The sequence below is a fragment of the Dipodomys spectabilis genome, unplaced genomic scaffold, assembly GCF_019054845.1.
Source record: "Dipodomys spectabilis isolate Male_0828 unplaced genomic scaffold, ASM1905484v1 ptg000009l, whole genome shotgun sequence".
NCBI lineage: Eukaryota > Metazoa > Chordata > Mammalia > Rodentia > Heteromyidae > Dipodomys > Dipodomys spectabilis.
The window spans coordinates 7,740,461-7,761,706 of record NW_024870686.1 but is presented as its reverse complement, the minus strand read 5'-3'; the positions used below and the strand labels follow the sequence as shown (position 1 = coordinate 7,761,706).

The window sequence follows — 21,246 nt, the reverse complement described above, 5'->3', positions numbered from 1 at the left end:
GCATATGTATACACCTATCTCTATGCATATAGACACACATACATACTTATACTTTTACTCTAGTATCTTTTTCCTATACAATGAAATCCAGCTCTGTTATTGGCAGTTGTGACATGTTCACAGAGCTGGTGAAGCATGGATCTTAAGTAAGATTTTCTCTTAAATGTCAGATACTGAAAGTTGCAGCTTTGCCAGTGACTAAAATTAGCACATATTTCTGTATATAATAATGGAGATTGAAAAGATGTATGCCCTATTTACTCATTTTTGTTAGAACATTCGCATTTTTTATTTCTTATTTAGCATAATTTGTTTGCTAGATATTAGTACTTGTTTCATTAAAGCTGAAAAAATAGTAATGATTTTTAGGTATATGTAACAGCTCTGCTTGTTAATTTTTATTTACTAAGTTCTAACTGTGACATTGAAAGAAAATAGATTAAGAGAGAAATGTTGTACAATGTGTACAGTTGGCATACATATGAGGGAATGTATAAAATGTGCACTGTCTGCTTCGTATTCTTCTTGAATATACATCCAAGTGTGAACCTTTACATCCTTAGTAATTGACTGCAAAGTTTTTCAGTGATTTACCTAATAGACTGAAAAACAGAGCATTCCCTGCTTCTGTAAACCAGGGGAGATTTACCCAGTACTATTTCTGACTTTAGGGAAGTGTTTTAACTCCTTATTTTCCTTTCATTTTGAAGTTGCTTTGGGGATTTTAAAACTCATATGGGTCTTGAAGATCCATATTTTATTTGAATTCTAGGAGTAGATGAAGTAACTTCTATGATTGTGTAAAAAAGGCCTTCTCATCTACGGTTAGTGTAGCGGTAGTGTTTAGACACATCTTTTAATGCCTAGCATACTTCAGTTTTCCATAGCCATTTAAATACTATTGAATTTGTGTGAAATTGCTATCTCAGGAGTCAGTTTCTATCACAGCTTATTCTTTCATTCTTACTCTTATACCCCGATAGCTTCTTTTCTAGTGTAGAAAGAAAATCATGATAAAGTAGCAGAATCACTGCTTCTTAATAAGTCACCTCTTCTCTTTGCTTTCTTCCCTATACAAGTGTATAGAACACTGTTATTTTTCCTTCTCCTCAAAGGAGAAGCCAATATATTTCTTACTTAAATTCTGCAGCTGCTTTTCTGTATTCTGTGACATTTGGCAAAGGATTCTACACATTGCAGTTGTTCATACATTTTTTTTTTTCTGTTCTGCTGTTTAGTATTTTGAACAGGACCAAGCATGGCACTTTGCATGTAGCAGCTTAAGCTACAACTCTGTTGTCCTATGATAAACATAATTTTATTCTCTGAGTGAGAAAATTATCTTCATTCTTTGTTATTTAGAAAGTTATATAGAAATGTGGAAATAGGAGGTTTTATATTTTCTGCTACTATTACTTTGTGTTATTTTATTGTTTATTAATTGAATAACATGAGGGAGAACTGGTATTTTAATGTATAGAGCATTTTAATGAACACACTGGAAGGTTACTGATGTATAAATAAAATGATGCTCTTCCAGAATATACTTTTATACTTTAGATTTTCAGTTTTTAAATTAGATAGATAAAGAAAATTAGACTCAACATTTATTAGATTTTAATGCTATGCGTGTATCATATGGAGTCATTTATAGTTGTTACATATGAAACAAGTAAAATGTCATAGGTTAAGTGGAATTGTATTTAGAGTTTATCCTCATTTCTGGCACAGATAATTATTGTTCAGTGTACTACTTGCAGCAAAACCAAACATAAATGTTTTCAGAAATAGTGGAGATTGAGTTTAAGAGCCATTCATTATGACACAATCTTCTGCTTTCTTGATGGTAATGTCAGGAAAAAAAATGTAAGCACATCTAGCTGTTGAATAACAAGTATCTATCTCAGATATTTAGTATATTTTCAAATGCTTAGCTAAAATGAGGAATTCTGCCATCATATTAATGAGAGAATCAAGGTACTATTTTATGTGCAGTCAAGCAAATATAGAACATGTTATAAGACCTCATCCTTTTTTAGAAGTATTCCAAAGGACTGTTTCACCATTTAGATGAATTCTGTTCTCTTGGTTTTTACTACAAGCCTTGGTTTGTAAATTTAAAGAGTCTATGGAAATGTTAATTCAGTAGCGCTTTGGGATAAAAAAAAATATTCCTCTTAGAGTGCTTTGTAGGTGGAGAATTTACTTTGAGATGTGTAGGGGTTTGAGAATTTAGTGTTCCTTTTTAATGTAATGTGTGGGATTGTACAATGAGAGGGTAAATAGATTTGTAGCTCTTTGCTGTGAATTGGTGACTAATTTTATATATATATATTTTGATTTCCCACAGACATTTGTTTTTGCAGCCTATAGAATTCTGAAAATAGTGGCATATCTATGTGCTTTCACTTTTGTCAAAAGATAAAATGTTTATTGTCAGGCACCACAGTGCATGCCTATAATCTCAACACTTGGGAGGCTGAGATAGGAGGATCTAGAATTTGAGGCTACATAACAAAACCCTGTCTCAAAAATAAAGTTTAAATTGGGTTTTGTGATTCAAGAATTATAAAACACCTCTACAAAATAGAATATTCTACAAAATAGAATACTCTTCTTAGCTGAGGTAAGTAAAGAAAACAAAAAGTAGATTGGTCATGTCGAAGTTACTCATTCTGGAAAGGTTGAAGAAAAGAAAACTTATTTTTCATGCTAGCTGAAAGTGATCTGTTTGGGGATTTGGCCATCATTCTCTCTTTTTACCCTGATTTCCCAGAAAGTCAGATAAAGAACTCAGTTCAGGCTTGTTGGCATGGAACTCTAACATGAATAACTCCATTTTGGTCTGGTTTCTCATACATAGTAAAGGACCCCAGTTGAAACTAATACCGCCTATAAATTTGATTTACCATTTTGCATGTAAATCAAAATTTCAGTTTGACTACTCTAGGTAGTTCGGTAGTTCATTAAAAAAGAACAAAGGCAAAACATTTTGAGAAATATTTTGTTCTAAAATGCCATCTTCATACAATTATATTCATGTTTTTAATGACAGCTACTTTAGAAATACAGCAGATGAATATAATTTTTTCTCTTTTCCATCTCCTGTCCATTATAGTCAGATTTTACATTCCATGACTCCTACTTGTAGTGAAGACTACCAGAACTTTAAAACAGCCTATTTTCCTTCTAGACCATTTTGTTTTTTATTTTTTTTAAAGGTTGGAAAAATTACTTTATGAAGCCTTAAGAAGCATTGAGTATAATTAAATTGTAATCCAAGTTTAGATGCAATTTAATAGTTCATTTCAAAAATAAAAGTTGTTATAGGAGAAATCATGAAATTTCCTAACACTTGATTTTAATACATTGCGCTAATTATCTAAATTCAGAGGAACCAGTATTTACAAGAGATGGAAGTATTTATGAAAAAACTTAGACCATTTTATTTCTATATTCTCTTAGTTTTTATCAGTGTTAGATGTTTGATTAGAAATTACCAGTGTTGAATCCTTGTTTTGATTTCTAAATTTTATGTAGTAGTGTTTTCTTGTTGTTAGTATTTTTGTAAGTATACTTTTACTATAATGAAAATAATTGATGATATCTCAAATTTATTTTAATATTCATCCATTTTGAGAGTTTTATTTTGTCCTTCTATGTATTATTCCTTTTTCTTTGCATTCTTTAGTTCCTTCCCAAACGAGTGACTTAAATTCATTTCTCTTTTATAACGATTAGATAAGAAGTAAGATAACTGTATATATAGTTCCTCAATAAGAAGAATATATAACTTTATATACATCTACTGTGCCTTCTACTGCTTTGATTATATCTTACCAAATAATGATAATAGTTAATACTTGATTGGTTCCACTTTATAAGATATTCCATGTAATTCTGATATTTCAAGTTTGTTTTTGCTCATTTTCATTTGTTTTTATTCAACAAAACTCTAATACCAATGGGAAGATAAATAAATGTATAGCTAATGATACTTGCTTACAAAGAGCTCATAAGTTGATTGAATGATTAAGACATTGTCCAGGCATCGAAGCTAATGTCCCCAAAAAGATATATTCCTCCTGTTGTTTATAAAGTGAAGGTGAGGAGATTTTAGATCTTTTTTTAAGCATTAGACTATATGCTTTTCTGAAAGAGACAGACAGGCAATTGGAAGCACATGATTTAATTCAGAAAAATTAACTGAAAGCTTGCTTTAAAATGTCAGATTTCTACTGTACAATGTTTGCTTCCATAAAATAATAATGAATAAGACTGGGAGCAGAGAAAACTGGTATTTAAAAGTACTTTCACATGGATATCAATGAGAAATAAAGTAGAATTTTGTGTCATACCTTGAAGACATCATGAACAAACTATGTTCTACTTGAAAGAGCAAATATATTACAAGGTCAGAAAGATTGGTTTTTATTCTTGGCTCTTCCTCTTTCAAAGTGGGTAACAGTGGCTATAGAATTCTTAGTTTACTCATTTTTAAATGAGGATAGCACACCCATTGCACAAAACATTTAATAGGGTGAGTTGACATGACTAACACACAGTAGAACCTCAGTAAATTAGACTTTACTGCTTTGATCATTTGTTTGAAACTTTTGAACATGTTTAGACTAGTCAGATACATATATCAACATTCTTTGCATCTTTACTTAAATTGTTCTTCTTATCAATATTTGTAACTTTTGAATAAAATAAGCTACAAGGGTGTGACTGTTTTATACATCTCAAATTTGTGTTTAACAAATAGTAAACTATTTCATAAAGAAAAAAACAAATTTGCAAGAAAGTGTTGAACATTTTAATAATTTATGGTTATTGCATAAAATACATGAAGTTTATGGTTACACATAATGCAGTGGAAAAGAAATACAATTTCAAATTTCAAGTAAAATAAGCTGGAGGTTATCAAATAATCTACAAAACATATAATTGAATTGATTCTTTTGGAGTTTGACCTTCCCTTCAAACTCTATTTACCACGAACTTTAAATTAGTAACTTACAAACTCAGAAATGGTTTTGAGATATAGTGCCATTTAAAAGTACATATTCACCAGACACCAGTGGCTCATATCTATAATCCTAGCTACTCAAGAGGCTGATCTGAGAATTGAGGTTCAATGCTAGCTTAGGCAGGAAAACTTCAAGAGACTCCTATCACCAATAAACCACTAAAAAAGCCAAGAAGTAGAGCTGTGGCTTAAGTGGTAGAGCACTTGCCTGAGTGAAAAAGCTAAGGGAGCATCCAGCACCAAACAAAACAAAATAAACCATTAAAAAAGAAGAAGAAGAAGAAACGAACATCTATTTACTGACTGTGGTGGCTCATGCCTGTAATCCTAGCCACTTGGGAGACAGCAGTCAGATCACAATTTGAGGCAACCCCAGGCAAAAGGCTCACAAGACATCATCTCAACCAATAAAAGCTGGGTGTGATGGCATGTCCCTTATCCTAGCTACCTATTAAAAAGAATAAAAGCCAAAGGCTGAGGTTGTAGCTCAAGTAACAGCTCCTGCCTAGCAAGCACAAAGCGCTAAGTTCAGACTTTTGTAAAGGGGGAAAAACACAACATACTCATTAAAAATTAACATTTGGCTGAAAATAATGCCACAGTATTCACTTGAAAACACCCATGAGGAACAGGAAAGATGCAATTGCTGTAATTTTTTTCTACCTATGTTTAAGTTTTAGGATTATATACATTTGAATAGAATTTCTCATTGTTTTTGGTCCAACAGCTCCCTCTTACAGTTTCTCTAAATATCATCTTGGAGAGGACTTAACTATCATTACGTGGTATATCGTTACTGTGAGTCCTCTTAGTGACCCATGCTTCTTATTATTCACGCCCTTATCTAGTTCCCTCCCACTCTGACTCTGATCTTTTCTGGGACTGGTTAGATGAATAAAAGAAGGTGGAAATAATCTGTGTCCATTTCAAGACAAGCCCTGGATTGGCTTGGTGGCTACTGGAACCCAGCCACAGGCAGCCTAAGTAACTGTCTAGTGAAGTCCACTTGGAAAATAACTGAGTCTCTAGCCAGCAGTATCTCCTGAACTCCCAGTCAAGCTTGTCAATGATCCTGTCTAGGCCTCACAGACATTCTGGCCTCACTTGAGTCCAACCTCTAGGTGACATCACTGTCCTCGCACATTAGCTCATACTACATAGAGCAGAACTTCCTAGGTAGCACACCATTGTTGGATGGTTGTTATGTAGTAATAAGTAACTGACTAAGAAAAACAACTCAATCATAAGCAAGAAAGAGCGCATCTGTTTTCAGACAGATTACTGAATAATTTTTCCATAGCTACCTTAAAGGATAAGTGAGGATTTCTAAATAGTTACCAAATATATTTACTTATTAAGATATGTCTACTTATTTTCAAGTTGTATCTTATTGTCGTTTGCTTTCCCCCACCCCTTAGTGTATCTTTTGAAATCATGATGTTATGGGAAAAAGCAAGAACTTGAATCTAGAAGACCAAATGTTAACTCTTATTAGCTATATGATTCTAGAAAGTTTTATTGTATCTTGTTTTTTAAAACCAAAATATGAAGGGATTCAATTCTAGCCTACAGTATATTTTATTACTTAGTTTTCAGCTAATTTAGCAGTAGTGACAGTAATACATGGTTGGATAGGTAGCATCACACTAAGCAGAACAGTGTTTAGAACAAAGTTTATTTTCTTGGCCTTACTGCCCTTATTATCTTCCTTGTTCTTGCCAAAACTTGCTGGGTACAAAGTCATGCCATTTTTTAAAAAAATTATTAAGCTTCCCACTTTTTTGGTTCCTAGTTACTTGGGATTACAAACAGGTCAAAATTAGTTAACTCTCCATCAGAGAATTCTTGAAGTACTTTAGATTTAATTATATATCTAATCAAATCACTTTTTTAGAGTGTGTCTTGCTGAGCTATGTCTATCATACTATAATGCAGAAATCCATTAGTGTAATTTTTCTTGCCTGCTTATGTTGAGAAAGCTTTGTGCTCTTGTATATATATTTACGTTGTAACAATAAATCTTTTTTTAAAATTTCACAATATCTATTTAAAAATTTTTGTTCAGGAATAATTACCACAGAAACAATCACTGTTTAGTCAAGCATGACATTTTTACTGATGTGGTCATTAATACCCCTGCCAACTTAGCTCTTTCTATCTGAAAAATGACTTGAATATAAGGGGACTGCAGTTAGAAAGCAGATGATAAAACTTGGTTGTCCATTTTACCTCTATTTAGCCATCCTCCTATTAGATTTGAATTCTCCTGCATTTATATCCAGAAGCATAGTTTGCCTGAAATTTCCCACAAGTAGACCAGTTGAGTGACAGGAAGAGAGTGAGTACTAAATCATTTATCTGTGAACTCCTTGATTCACTATTACAGTCTTAAAAAATGACACTTAAGCATTTGCTTTAAAATTGTTACAAACTCAAGCAGGTGCTGGTGGCTCACACCTGTAATCCTGAGTACCCAGAAAGCTGAGATCTGAGGATCACAGTTCGAGGCCAACCTGGGCAATAAAGTCCAGAAGACTCTAATCCAAAATGCCAGAAGTGGAACTTTGGCTTCAGTGGTAGAGTGCTAGCTTTGAGCAAAAGAGTTCAAGGTAGTGCTCAAGCCCTGAGTTCAAGCCCCAGGACCAGCACACACACTCAAAGTTATAATCTTTAAGTTTAAAGTATTTTTGTCCAAACTTTTATCTTAGCAAGGTAGATTACAGCTGCAGAGTACATTAAGAAACATTTAAGGAAGCTTTGGATACTGCTAATATCCCTTATTAGCAGTTGAACAGGGTGGTAGGTGGGTGTTTCATTATGCTTTAACTTCCACATGTTTTGTGTATAAAATATTATATGATGCAGAGCTAGAAATAGGCTGTAATGATTATGATTTCGTACTGTCTTTACAACAAACTATTTAATAACACTTGATACTAATACTCAGCAAAAGTTCTTAAATCCTTTAAGAATGACCCTATATTTAAAGAATGAACTTTAAGCTGGTGGCTCATGCCTATAATCCTAGCTACTCAGGAGGCTGAGATCTGAGGATCATGGTTCAAAGCCAGTCTGTGAGACTCTTATCTCCAATAAACCACTAGAAAACCGGAAGTGGCGCTGTGGCTCAAGTGGTAGAGCACTCGCCTTGAGCTGAAGAGCTGAGGGACAGCACCCAGGCCCAGAGTTCAGGCCCCATGACCAGACCTCCCCCCCCCCCCCCAAAAAAAAAAAAAGAATGGCATCAGTAGTAAACTTGTAAAACATACTATAAATAACATGTATAGTCACTTTGAAGAGCATATTTTACTAGCCAAACTAGTAAATTTAGGAGACTAATTGTAAATGTATAGTCCTTCACATTTTAATTTTTCTTTTGTAAAGATGCTTTAATTTTTAGAAGTAATATAATGCTTAACTCTTGAGTGCCATCAATACTTGCATTAAAATAATCTCCTGTTTTCAAAGAAGGTTGAATACCTTGTTAGAATTGAAAAGAAGGCTGTGGGCAGGAAATAGAATTAGCTCTGTTCTGGCATCCTTTGGCTTCTGCTTTCATATGTGTAAATCTAGAAACAACAAGGACTTTATCAAGGACTGTGAAGGAACCTAGATTTGTCTGTTTCCAAAGTCCTAGAGGTCTCAACTACACTCAGATGAATTAAAGGAATTTTCCAATCTCCTAGTTTACATTAAAAGTCTACTTAGTGATGATCTACCTACTCTACTATAGAATGTTTCCTTCCTATGTAATCTTTAAGTTCCAGTTAGTACAAACAACTTGTTTCCTCTTTCAGGGACAAATCATCTATTTATTGTATGTTACTTAGAATCTTTGAAACTTGCCTATGAAAACCTAAGATTGCAAATACTGATTATAGAAAGATGTGAACATTTTTTTCAAGCTGTGAAATAGGTTACCATCAGACCAAGAAATCTTGTTTCCCTAAACAGCTGTGTCTCATTTAAACACCAAAAAACTAACATTGCACCTTGAGAGTAGCAAGCTCCCTCACCCTCATAGGACCTCTGTGAAAGTAGTACACTAGACACTCATTTCCATTCATACACTTTAGTTCTTTTGCTGATTCTGGAAAGCTGAGACTGGAAAAGAGAAATGCAAATTGCTAGCTGCTGGAGAATCCCCTTGGAGTTTCCACAGTGATAATGTTAAGTTAAAATTGAATTAAGTTGGCATTCAGAATTCTTTTCTAACAAAGATTATCCTTTGAGATTCCTGTTCTTTTGTTTTTCATTGCTTTTTTCTTTTTTTTTCTTCCTAATATGTACACTTAAAATAAAGAAAATTCTTTATATTCTTACTTAAAAATACATTTTTTTCCAGTGGCGCTGTGGCTCAAGTGGTAGAGCACTCGCCTTGAGCTGAAGAGCTGAGGGACAGCGCCCAGACCCAGAGTTCAAGCCCCATGACTGACCAAAAAAAAAAAACCAAAAAACAAATGTACATTTAATGCCGAGAGCCGGTGGCTCACGCCTGTAATCCTAGCTACTCAGGAGGCTGAGATCTGAGGATCACGGTTCAAAGCCAGCCCAGGCAGGAAAGTCCGTGAGACTCATCTCCCATAAGGTACTAGAAAACCAGAAGTGGCGCTGTGGCTCAAGCAGTAGAGCATTCACCTTGAGCTGAAGAGCTGAGGGACAGTGCCCAAGCCCTGAGTTCAAGCCCTGTGACCTACAACAACAACAACAACAAACACATTTTTCCATTTGAAATAATGGAATGCTTGTTTTATAGCCTTCTGTAACCTTTCAAAAACCTGAAATTTCCTCCTGAAGATGAGTATGTCTTTGGAAAAACATCTGGAGACTATAATATATCAATTATTATCCCTGTCTACTCACAAAATATATCTAGAATTCATAGAATCTTATTTGGAAGAAGCTGTAAACAGTATAGTGCAGCCTCCCAAGACGTGTTAAAGCATTCACTATGAATAACTGAGACTTAAGAGAGGTCATTCATTGGTTTAGATCAGTTTCTATTTTGATTTAGTGCCTTGTTTAGGGTGTCACACTTTAAGAATGAATATTGCCCAACTACAAGGTAAATAGGAAGGTAGTCAGGTAAGAAGTCTGCAAGTAGCAGGTGAAGTTGCTGAAGGGGATTAGTTCAAGAAGAAACCACATTGACTATCTTTTAGTGATACATAGAAACATTCTTTTTTTTTTTTAATTGTGAAAATACTATACAGAGGGGTTACAATTACATGGGCAAGATAATGATTACATTTCTTATCAAGCATTGTAGCCCCCTCCTTTGTTTCCTCTTCCTATCCCTTCCCATTCTCCCCCCCCCCCCCTTTCCCACCCAATCCTCCCTGCCCTCCCATAGAAACATTCTTAAATGGGATTGATTCAGCTCCAATTTCAATTTTAAGATTCCTCCTTGTCCTGCTGTACTTATTATTTTTAGGTAGTTTCTATTGAGGAATCCAACAGTTTCTAAAGATCTGACCATACTGTTAGTATTTATGTGTGGTACCCTATGGATTAGAATGCTGAAACATTCAGAATCAAAAGATCCCTGTTTGCAAATACTAATACTTTATGCCATTCAGCCATTCTAATCCATTTCTGAAGGAAAAGGAGGAAGCCCAAATAAGGGTTCTGAAGTCAGAGTGTGTGTACTTGATCCCTAATGATTAGCATCCTGTTCTTCAATTCCTTCATTTCCCTGCAAAATCAGTAGTTTGCCTCGAAAGTAGTTGCTGTGTAAACAAGTTACGTGTGTTATGCACTTTGTAATGCTGTTTGTAATAGTCTTGGAATTAAGAAATTTCAAGGAATGCTATCTGTACTATTGAAATACCTCTTCAAAGACAGGTATCAGCAAAGAGGTATATTTATTACCATGAATTCATGCCTATATTGATTCTCTAGATTTTAATTTCTTTAGATTCTGGTCTTAGCTACATTGTCTCAAAAGAGCTTCTTGGCTCTTTTCTTCTTGACAGATTAATTATGGTGGGAATTTAATAAAGGTCTGAATATGTTGTTTATTTATTTCCATAGGAATTTTGTGTTAATGACAAAAATAGTATTATATTTGTAGAAGGGAAATACTGATCTATTTTAATCAAATAATAGATTTCTAATGAGACACATTTTGATAAAATAGGGCAAAATGGGAATACTTAAATAACCATTTATAGGCAATGGGCAAATAACGATGGTGCAGCCACACAATGGAAACATTGTACAGCCATTACAAAGAATAAGACTTCTATGTAATAACATTTAAGGAGAAAAAAAGCCAATGTAATATGATCCTATCTGTGTGACAAAGAAGATAGCAACAAAAAGAACTCAAAGAGGAAAAATATACATGCTCATAGAAAAAAAAAATTAAGTCAAGCCAAGACAGACAAAGAACATGTGTTTTTCCCCCCCTCATATGTGGAAGCTAGAACTAATTTATAAATGTACAAGTAAACATATATGGGGATGTATGCAAGTATACACCAAAGTATGATATTTGCAAGGGAGAATTCGCATAATGTAATTCTGTAGAAAACTAACTTCCAATACAACAAAATGAACGCCAGGAAACTGGCACTAGAAAGGTGGGGAGGGCCCTGGAGATGTGTGAGGGGTGAATGAAGAGAGGAAAGGGGAATGCGGTCATAATGTTCAGTGCATATCCTATGAAATTAAGGAAGCTAAGAGGAAGAGTTAGGTTGGAAAGGATAGGGAAGAATGTTGAAAGGGGGTGATACCATTCAAGGTGCATTATACTTATAAACTGTTTTGTTGAATGGTAACTCCTTTCTACAACTACTTAAAGATAATAAAAATACTGTTTCAAAAAAGCTGTGAATTCAGACTGTTTTCTCAACTTAGTGATGATCAGAATATATAATATATGTAGTACCTTGAAAACAATAATGGATGGTACAGTACATAGTAATTATTTGTATTTTAACATTTGGAATAGATGAATAAAATAAATTGAAACTCTTATGAAATTCCAAGGCCAAATAGAAGACAGTAAAAAATGAAAGTACATTAAAGTATATTAGAGCCTGTGTATAAAACTGGTAAAATATTTAAGCTTTAAATGAGCAAAGATGGAAAGTTGCTATGGTTACAGAAAAGTTTTTAATTAAAATTGTTTCTGACTTAAAAGTGAGGAGTTTGATTATTTTAATTACTATGTTAAATTTTAGCAGAGAGCCTTTTAATAACTTGTTTCAAATTAAAATATGGCAAATGTGGTTTAGAAAAAACTTCGATTTATTTATATTGTATATGTGAGACATAAAATGGAAGATTAAATACTATATTGGCATATTTCATTTGGATATATTGTAGCAAATTAGTACTGATTCACTCATAGCTAGAAGCTGTATAAAATGAATGAAGTATATTGTCCTTTTAGTTTCAACTAAAATTTTTTCAAAACATTTGTTAGAGATGCTTTTCAATCTTTCCTGTAGCATGTTTCCAGTTATAAGGAAGATAGTCCCTTGAATGACTCTCAGAACAAGAATGGTTTGTGTTAGAAAGAAATAAGTAATTCAAGATTGGCAGAATAGAGCTTGCTTACTGAAGGCCTTGAGCAGTAAAGGAAGTAGATGATGATGTGTTAGTCCATTGGATACCACATAAAGAAAAGAAGTATATTTGACTCACCAATCTTGTGACTGGAAGATACTGATGGCATGGTACCAGCATCTAACAAGGGCCACTTGGCTGCTTCACCACAAAAGGTGGATAGCATCCTATGGTACTGTGTATTTTGTGAGATGGAGGGAAGGAGAGATCACAGGAAGAAAAAGGAAGCAAAAGAGGATGATAAGCCAAACTTGTATAATAGCCTACTCTTGTAATAACCAATAGTTTAGTTCTTCTGTAATGATATCTCACTCCCATGAGAAACCCATTAATCTCTGAAAGATCCCAGTATTTCTGGACATTGGTAGGCTAGGCACCAAGACTCAACATGAATTTTAGTGAGGACAAAGCATTTTCAATCCATAGCAGATGGCTATTCCCTTTCCAGGAGTAAATGATCTCATCTGGTTATGAAATGTTAATGTGAGGCATTTCAGCCCAGTATTTTTTATGTTAACTTTTGCTGTGTTGTTTAACTATCTATACATACAGATTAAATAACAAAGTCAGAATTTTTTTTACCTGAATAAAAGATGTGTTGTTCTTTCTCTTTTCCAGTCTACTCCTTTACATCTAGCAGCAGGATACAACAGAGTAAGGATAGTTCAGCTGCTCCTTCAGCATGGCGCGGATGTACATGCCAAAGACAAAGGGTAGGTGTCCCATTTGTTTCTTGTTAATGGTTTCATTATGGAGTACTTTGTTTTCATCTTTTGATACTCTACAAAGTTTAACCTCTATAGACAGTTTTTCTCAATGGTAATCAATTTTCAGCTCTTAATTTATATTTCAGTAAACAGATTGAATATTGGGATAGTCTTGTAGCATAGTTATCATACTCCTAAAGGTATTAGAAGATCAATATACCAAATAGACAATACTCTTAATTCTATGAGTCTTTTTCCTCTAAAGAAATGTTAGACATCTAAACTAAGAAAATAAGTTAGTAAGAGGGAAATGGATAAAAAACAGAAAACAACAACAAAACGGTTCTGTCATTTATTTTATGTATGAATGGGTGAATTTGGGGAAACATTCTACTTTTCTGCCTAGAATCCAGGAATATAGATACTGAGTTTGCTATCTTTTCTTAAAAATCTAAGACAGTTGACTACCCAGTTGAGATAGATTATATCACACTCCGGTGACTGACAGCTTAAAGAAGAGATGCCCCCCTCCCTGCTACTTTGATATCAGGAAGCATAGAAATTAACTCAGTACTTGAGACAGTTATGAGAAGGGGAATCCATCCATTTCAAATCTGCTCTTTTCTGTGCTGTTTCTCCTTTGCCTTTGCTGGGTTTAGTGCCATATGTGAACAGTATTTAATGAGAATAGGGGCAAAAATGCCTGGTGCTCTTATCCATCCTGTTTCTTTATACATATCTGAAAACAGATGAGTGTACAATAGGTGAGTCATCAAGAGAAATATACCACAGAAAAGGGTTGTTGTTTTTCATTACTCATTTAGAATACTTTTGATATTTGAGTTATAGTAGTTTGGATATTTAATTCTTATACTGGAAATTGCCATGAAAGTAAATTCAAATTGTAGGAATATTTCTGTTCATTGCCAACTAACATTTCCTGAACATAATTGATAAATAAAGCATGCAATTATTGTCACATGATCTTCCTCTTATGTCACCATTCTTCTAATCGGTATTTACCATCATTTGTAAGGACTATACAAAATATATAAGAGCAATGAAGGAAATTATGAACATAGCTATACTCTGAATTATTTTATTAAGTACTTAGAGGGTTTTATATAATGATGCTTGAATTTATTCACTTTTTTTGTTTTAGCACTTCACAAATAAATGTTTGACATTTTAATGTGCCTCTTTTCATTTAGTGGGCTTGTGCCTCTTCATAATGCGTGTTCATATGGACATTATGAAGTCACAGAACTGCTACTAAAGGTGAGAGAGATTAAAAATTTGGGGTATCATTTGCTTCTTTTTTGGAGGTGGTATTGGGGCTTGAACTCATTTGCTCAACTCTGGCACTCTACCACTTGAGCTATAGTCCTTTTCTAGCTTTTTGGTGGTTAATTGGAGATGAAAATAGCATGGACTTTTCCTGTTCAGACTGGCTTCAAACCATGATCCTCAGATCCCAGCTTCCTGAGTAACCTGTATTAAAGGTGTGAGCCGCCAGCACTTGGCTATTTGCTTTTTTCTTTAACTTGTTCCTCCGTATTTTGACCAATAAGATTTTTGCAAGAGAGGGTTGTTGAGAGTATTTTTATTGCTTAAGAATTTTTAAACACTTAGTTGACTTAAATTGTTATTGTAAACAATCATATTTCAAAAAGTTATAACAGAAATTTCCAATGAAATAAATGTTTTATAAGTTTAATTTAATCCTTTGAAATGATTGCTAACATAAAACTTTGTTCCTCAATTCAGCATGGAGCGTGTGTTAATGCTATGGATCTCTGGCAGTTTACTCCTCTGCATGAGGCTGCTTCCAAAAATCGTGTAGAAGTCTGCTCTCTGTTACTTAGCCATGGTGCTGACCCTACATTAGTCAACTGTCATGGCAAAAGTGCTGTGGATATGGCTCCAACTCCTGAGCTCCGGGAGAGATTGACTTGTATGTATTACTATGCTAAGAACAGTATCTAGCTATAAATTTGGAGTATCATTGTTTAGTTATTAGGATTGATTTATAATCCTTATTTCTAATCATACACTCTTCTTCATGAATTCCAAGAACTTTAAATATCCATACTATATATACTCTACGTTTACTCAAAATGAATTCTAATTCATACATTGAGGCTACTTTTTGTTTCTTTTAGGCTGATGAAGATGAGTCACCAACAACCATTTATAGTTGTTAACTATGTGACAGACACTAGGAATATAGCAGTGGACAAGTCAGAGCTCAGATCTCAGAACTTAGAGAGCTTATCTTTTTGTGCCACTGATAATAGATGCTTCCTAACACTGAGCGCTCATTATTTCCCAAGCCTTGCGAAGTTGTGCAATCATAGTTTTTTTTATTGAATGCTATTTCCCAAGTATAATCACATAGCTAGATTTAAATGAGATGATCTCATGGAAATAATTTTCACAGTTACTGATTCATATTGCCTATACATTTATAAATAGGTATTTAAATAAATATTTTGCTTTAGATATACAACATTTAGGAAGCTAGTAGAGAGAGTTTACATATACCCCACATACAGTTCTTCTATATTATGAACATGTTGCATTAGTATGGTACATTTGCAGCAACTAATCAATCAATATTGATGCATTATTAACTGAAATCCATTGCATTTAAATTTCCTTATTTTTTTTGCCCCAAGTCATGTACTTTGAGGAATTTAGCAGTGATAAAGAGCCATTGAATAAGAATTATAGAAAAATCATCCTTTTCCTAACTTGCTATAACTTATTATACAAATACTAGCTGTGCAACAAATATTTCTTGAGACTATGACATGACAAACTTTGTTAAGGAAAAAGTGTGCTGTAGCACATTTGATATGTTAATGCATTCTGTGTTAAAGCTAAAGGCAACTGCTATGAGCCTCACAGGCAGCCCTAACTCAATAATACAGGAGGTCAGGAAGGCTTATTCAGAGAATCTAATATCTTCCAAATATAATCGTTAAAGAATAAAGCATGCAGTACACGTGCACTGGTGTTGGTGGCAATGTCTTTCTCTGTCTTTTACAAGAAGGATTGTAATCAAGCACTCAGAAGAATGGAAAGATGTGAAAAAGCATAGTACTATTCAACCACAAGCCTTTGTAACTGTTAAACAATGTATTAAGTCATACACCATCTGTGTGTTTAAAAAAGTATTTATTGACATGATTTAGATGTGTTTTTTAAAGTCTCATTTATGTCTGAAAATAATAAAATAGTAATTGTTTTTTGAAAAACTTTCAAACTACAGAAATTCTCATGTATTTCAGTTCTCTATGTGAAAACATAACCATTATTAACATTTTGATGAATATTTCTCTACATGTCTTCTGCATCTCTGAATGTTTTGCATTGTTATGACAATAGAAGCAGAAGCATAACAGTAGCATAAAAAAATGGACCGGCCTATTCTTTGCTACTTGAATTTTTATGTATGCATTTTGTCAATATATATTATCCTATTTTGTTTTATCTATGAACTGCAAAATATTCCCTTGTGTGTGTTCACAAATTATTTACCTAGCTTCCTTTTGGAGACTATCTAGGTTGCCTGTTTTTAAAACTTTGTTGTAATAAAAATGTCTTTATATGTGAATCTTTATGAATTCTGAGGTATGAAGTCTTATTTCAGAGCATACATATGCCAAAACTTTTCAGTAATGTACTTTATCCTTTACATTGCTGTACTACTGCTTTAGGTAGAATAGAGGGAAATATAAAGTTAATAATTTCCCTACTCACAGTAGGCATTTTTAAAATTTTTTTTGTTTTTTTGAAACAAGGTCTCTGTAGTCCATATTGGCCTTGATCTCACAATATCACCCAGTTTAGTCTCTCTGAACTTTAGATATACAACATTTATAACCCGTCTGCCTCAGTCCCAAGTGCTAGGGTTTTAAGTGCATATTTTTATGCCCAGCAGGTTTTTTTAAATGAACTTTAAACTATTATATGTCAATTATTTCATTGACAGATGAATTCAAAGGTCATTCTTTACTACAAGCAGCTAGAGAAGCAGACCTAGCCAAAGTTAAAAAAACACTCGCTTTGGAGATCATTAATTTCAAACAACCACAGTCTCATGAAACAGCACTGGTAAGCTTTTATTATTAATCCATTCCTTGGATCTAGTAGTAGTGCAAACACAAAATAATGCTTTTCATTCCCAAAATCTGTAAGTAGCTTTATTATCTGAAATGCCAAGAATTTGCATTTTGATATTGGTTGCACCGTTGTTTAAATTTGGTTCAGGGCATGTTTCTTGTCATGGATGAGAGAATAGACATTTATTCAGCCTTGATTTGGAAATTATTTTATCTTTGTTTTTACCCAAGCTTAGTGTATTAAGTCTGCCTTTCTGGCTAATTCTTCCATAAAATATAAAGTGCAGTCTTCCTGATAGAATCTTCTTTATGTGTATGTTTATTAGATAAAATAATGTACTTGTTTTCTGTAGGAAATTAAAGTATGTTTTCAGAAATACTTGCCAGCTTTGTGAGCAAATGTATTCAGATAACTGTTTGTATTTGTGTGGAAAGATGATAGTTACAAATAATTTTCTATCCCAGGCTATACAAATTGCCCTCATAGCTATATACATACATACATATATACACATATACATATATATGTATATATATTGTAATATGCTCTCAGAAAGATTTGCTTAATCGCTGGTTAGTGATCCTTTCTGAATTCAGAACTTTAAGCGTATGTGATACTTATCTTGGACCTTTATATGTCAGTTAGCATTCTTTTTATTTTTTTGACAGTTACTTTTTTAAAAAAAATTACTTTTATATCTCCAATGGTTCAAAGAAGTTTATTTAATATCCTTGCACATATGTGGCATAGATGTCAAACTTCAGTCAATGTCTTCTGAAAATACTATTAAAAGATTCACCAGGAAGTGGTATTGTGGCTCTAGTGGTAGAGTGCTAGCCTTGAGCTAAAGAGCTGAGGGACCGCACCCAGGTCCAGAGTTCAAGGGCCCACAACTGACCAAAAAAGAAAGATTCACCAAACTGAAATGGGTCATCTCTATTTACATTTAACTAAATATCAGTCCAACTGAGTCGCAGTTACATTCAGTCTACCAGTATTAAGCAAAGAGATATTCAAAGCCACAAAATAAACCTGACCAACTCATTTGGAGTGGCCATTTTAGTGGGTTGTTATAAGTCATTTTTTATTTTAATACAAAAACTAATATAAAAAAGCAAAATATAAAAGTTGTATAAATATTAAGATAAATCTAAAAATATTCTTTCCTCTAAACTGTTCAAGTTACTCACATTCTTTCCAATCCCTGGGCATGTAAGCCCTGATCTTAGGGTGTGTATCAGTGCAATGATTTGAAAAATACGGCTTATATGACTGATAGCCCAGTGAAGGCTTGAGTAGTTCATTTGCAGTGTTCTAACACTTCCAGTGGATTGTTTGCTGAATAATTAAATATTGGGCTAAAGGAAAGAAATACTGGCTAACAAATTCTCCTGATGCTTAACCAAGAACACAATTTCACCTTAGTGTGAAGACTTAGTGTTTCCTACTTGCAGTGTATTTAGAGAAAATGGTGATCCACCTCCATAATGTAAAACATGTAATTGTGTTCTGATATTTCTAGGTAAGTGACCTAAGCAGAAAATACATACTATTTAATTCAGAAGTCTTTAACATAGAAGTTGTTTTATTGACTTAGTTCTTCTGCCACCTTTATAGCACTGTGCTGTGGCTTCCTTGCATCCCAAACGGAAACAAGTAACAGAACTGTTACTTAGAAAAGGAGCAAATGTCAATGAAAAAAATAAAGAGTAAGTACAGTTTTAGCAGTTGTTCAGTTCTCTTAGGGAAATTAACCAAAAATGGGAGAGGAAATGACCTTCTCCTTTCCTCCTCCTCGTAGTTTCATGACTCCCCTGCATGTTGCAGCAGAAAGAGCTCATAATGACGTCATGGAGGTTCTGCACAAGCACGGAGCAAAGGTAAGGCCACAATGGTGGCTCTGAAGACTGACTTTGCTCTTAGATTACTGTGAGCTAACTTCATAGGTTGTCTTAAAAAGCTAATTAAAATAATATTTTTAACAAAAAATATACTTTTGTTGTAATTTATTGTCAGACTTCTGAAAGCAGTACAGCAATAAAAATGTCATTTGAAATAGATTTTGATTATATATATGTATATATATTATTTTTGTTAATACTAGAATTGGTATATTTTGGTAGATAACTTTTCTATGATAGTTTGTCAGAAAATAATTTATGTAAATGATAGTTGAAACACTCCATTATCCTCTCAAACTGAAAATAATTTTTTCAACCTATATACTCAGAAATAAAAAATTTTAACAAATTGCTATTGATATTACCTGGATGGCATATTCTGAAATTCTGAATTACTTGAGGGAGCATGAAAGCATGGTTACTTTTCAAAGGTGACTTGAACTTGAAAATGTTTAAATCTAAAAGAGTGTGTATTAACAATGAAAATAAGAGGTTCAAATTTTAATAGTAATTGTATGATGACAAAGGACTATTACTTGGCATGTGATATTTTCTCAAAAAGATGGTCAGACTCTTAATGATAAAAATTACATAGTTTAACAAGGTGACTTTTTAAAGGAAATTTTAAAGAAAAGATCATTTGAATAGAGATTTTTTTTGGGGGGGTCTGGTCGTGGGGCCTGAACTCTGGGCCTGTGCGCTGTCCCTCAGTTCTTCAGCTCAAGGCTAGCACTCTACCACTTGAGCCACAGTGCCACTTCCAGCTTTTTTCTTTTTGCTTATGTGGTGCTAAGGAATCGAACCCAGGGCCTCAGGCATGCAATGCAAGCGCTCTACCACTAAGCCGCCTTCCCAGCCCCTGTATAGAGATTTTTATAATATTCTGTGACTTTGCTAAAATTAAATGTATTGCCTGGCCATCATATCTATATATAACTGTAATTTAAAAACATAAAAATAGAATTTTCTAACTATCACAACTAAACCTATAATCAGTCCCTCAAATCATAATGATAATTCTCTATAAGATTTTAAATTTTAAATAGAGCCAAGGACTGTTTTACATCATAGCAATTAAAATGTTTTTAAATTTTAATTATTTAATTTTTCCATCATTTGTGATTGTTCTTTTTATATTTATCCACAATGCATTATAATAGTACAGCTTGGCTAGAATTTTATAAATATGTATATGTATATTGCAAGAGTTCTTGAAATTTTCTTACCTATAGGATATGGGATTTAAATATTTCCTTTAAAGGGACTTTGATATGTTGAATTTCATTACACTGAGCTAAAATGAAAGGGAACAAAATTGTACAGGCTTCTTGCTTAGTTTTTAGGTACTTACTACATTATTGTTTTAACAGTAGGCTTAAAACACTATGCTAAGTGAGCTTTCTGCTACACTTATGAGCATCATGGTTCTCACTGACTGTTTTTGAAGTATTTCATAACATTTATAGTGCTCTTTAAAAATTATGAATAATGCCGGGCATCTTTGGCTCATGCCTGAAATCCTAGCTACTCAAGAGGCTGAGAACTGAGGATCGCAGTGCAAAGCCATCCTGGGCAGGAATGATCTCCAATAAACCACTCAGAAAACTGGAAGTGGCACTGTGGTTCAAGTGGTAGAATGCTTGCCTTGAGCTGAAGTGCTGAGGGACAGCGCCCAGGCCCAGAGTTCAAGCCCCATGTCCAAACCCCTCCTATACTGAAATAACAAGATATTTGTACAAAAATTAGTTTGGCAGCTTAATTTTTCTATTGATAAGTGTCAATGATTGTGTTTTTCTCTTGTTATGCATAAACAGCTTTTTTGCTGGAAAATGTGATGGAATTAAATACATTGATATCTCATGGTGTGTTTTATGAAAAATTATGAGGAATCTAAATGAATTCT

General features: G+C 33.7%; 1 protein-coding gene across 1 annotated transcript in view; it reads left to right on the top strand.

The window, feature by feature from the left end:
* Tnks (tankyrase) overlaps window positions 1–21,246 on the top strand; it is a 142,279-nt gene that overhangs the window by 84,488 nt on the left and 36,545 nt on the right. Inside the window, exons 6-11 of the mRNA XM_042700029.1 lie at window positions 13,226–13,320; window positions 14,526–14,592; window positions 15,082–15,268; window positions 17,312–17,433; window positions 19,060–19,151; window positions 19,244–19,322. Of these exons, the coding sequence (XP_042555963.1) occupies window positions 13,226–13,320; window positions 14,526–14,592; window positions 15,082–15,268; window positions 17,312–17,433; window positions 19,060–19,151; window positions 19,244–19,322 (642 nt within the window). The remainder of the gene's footprint in view (window positions 1–13,225; window positions 13,321–14,525; window positions 14,593–15,081; window positions 15,269–17,311; window positions 17,434–19,059; window positions 19,152–19,243; window positions 19,323–21,246) is intronic.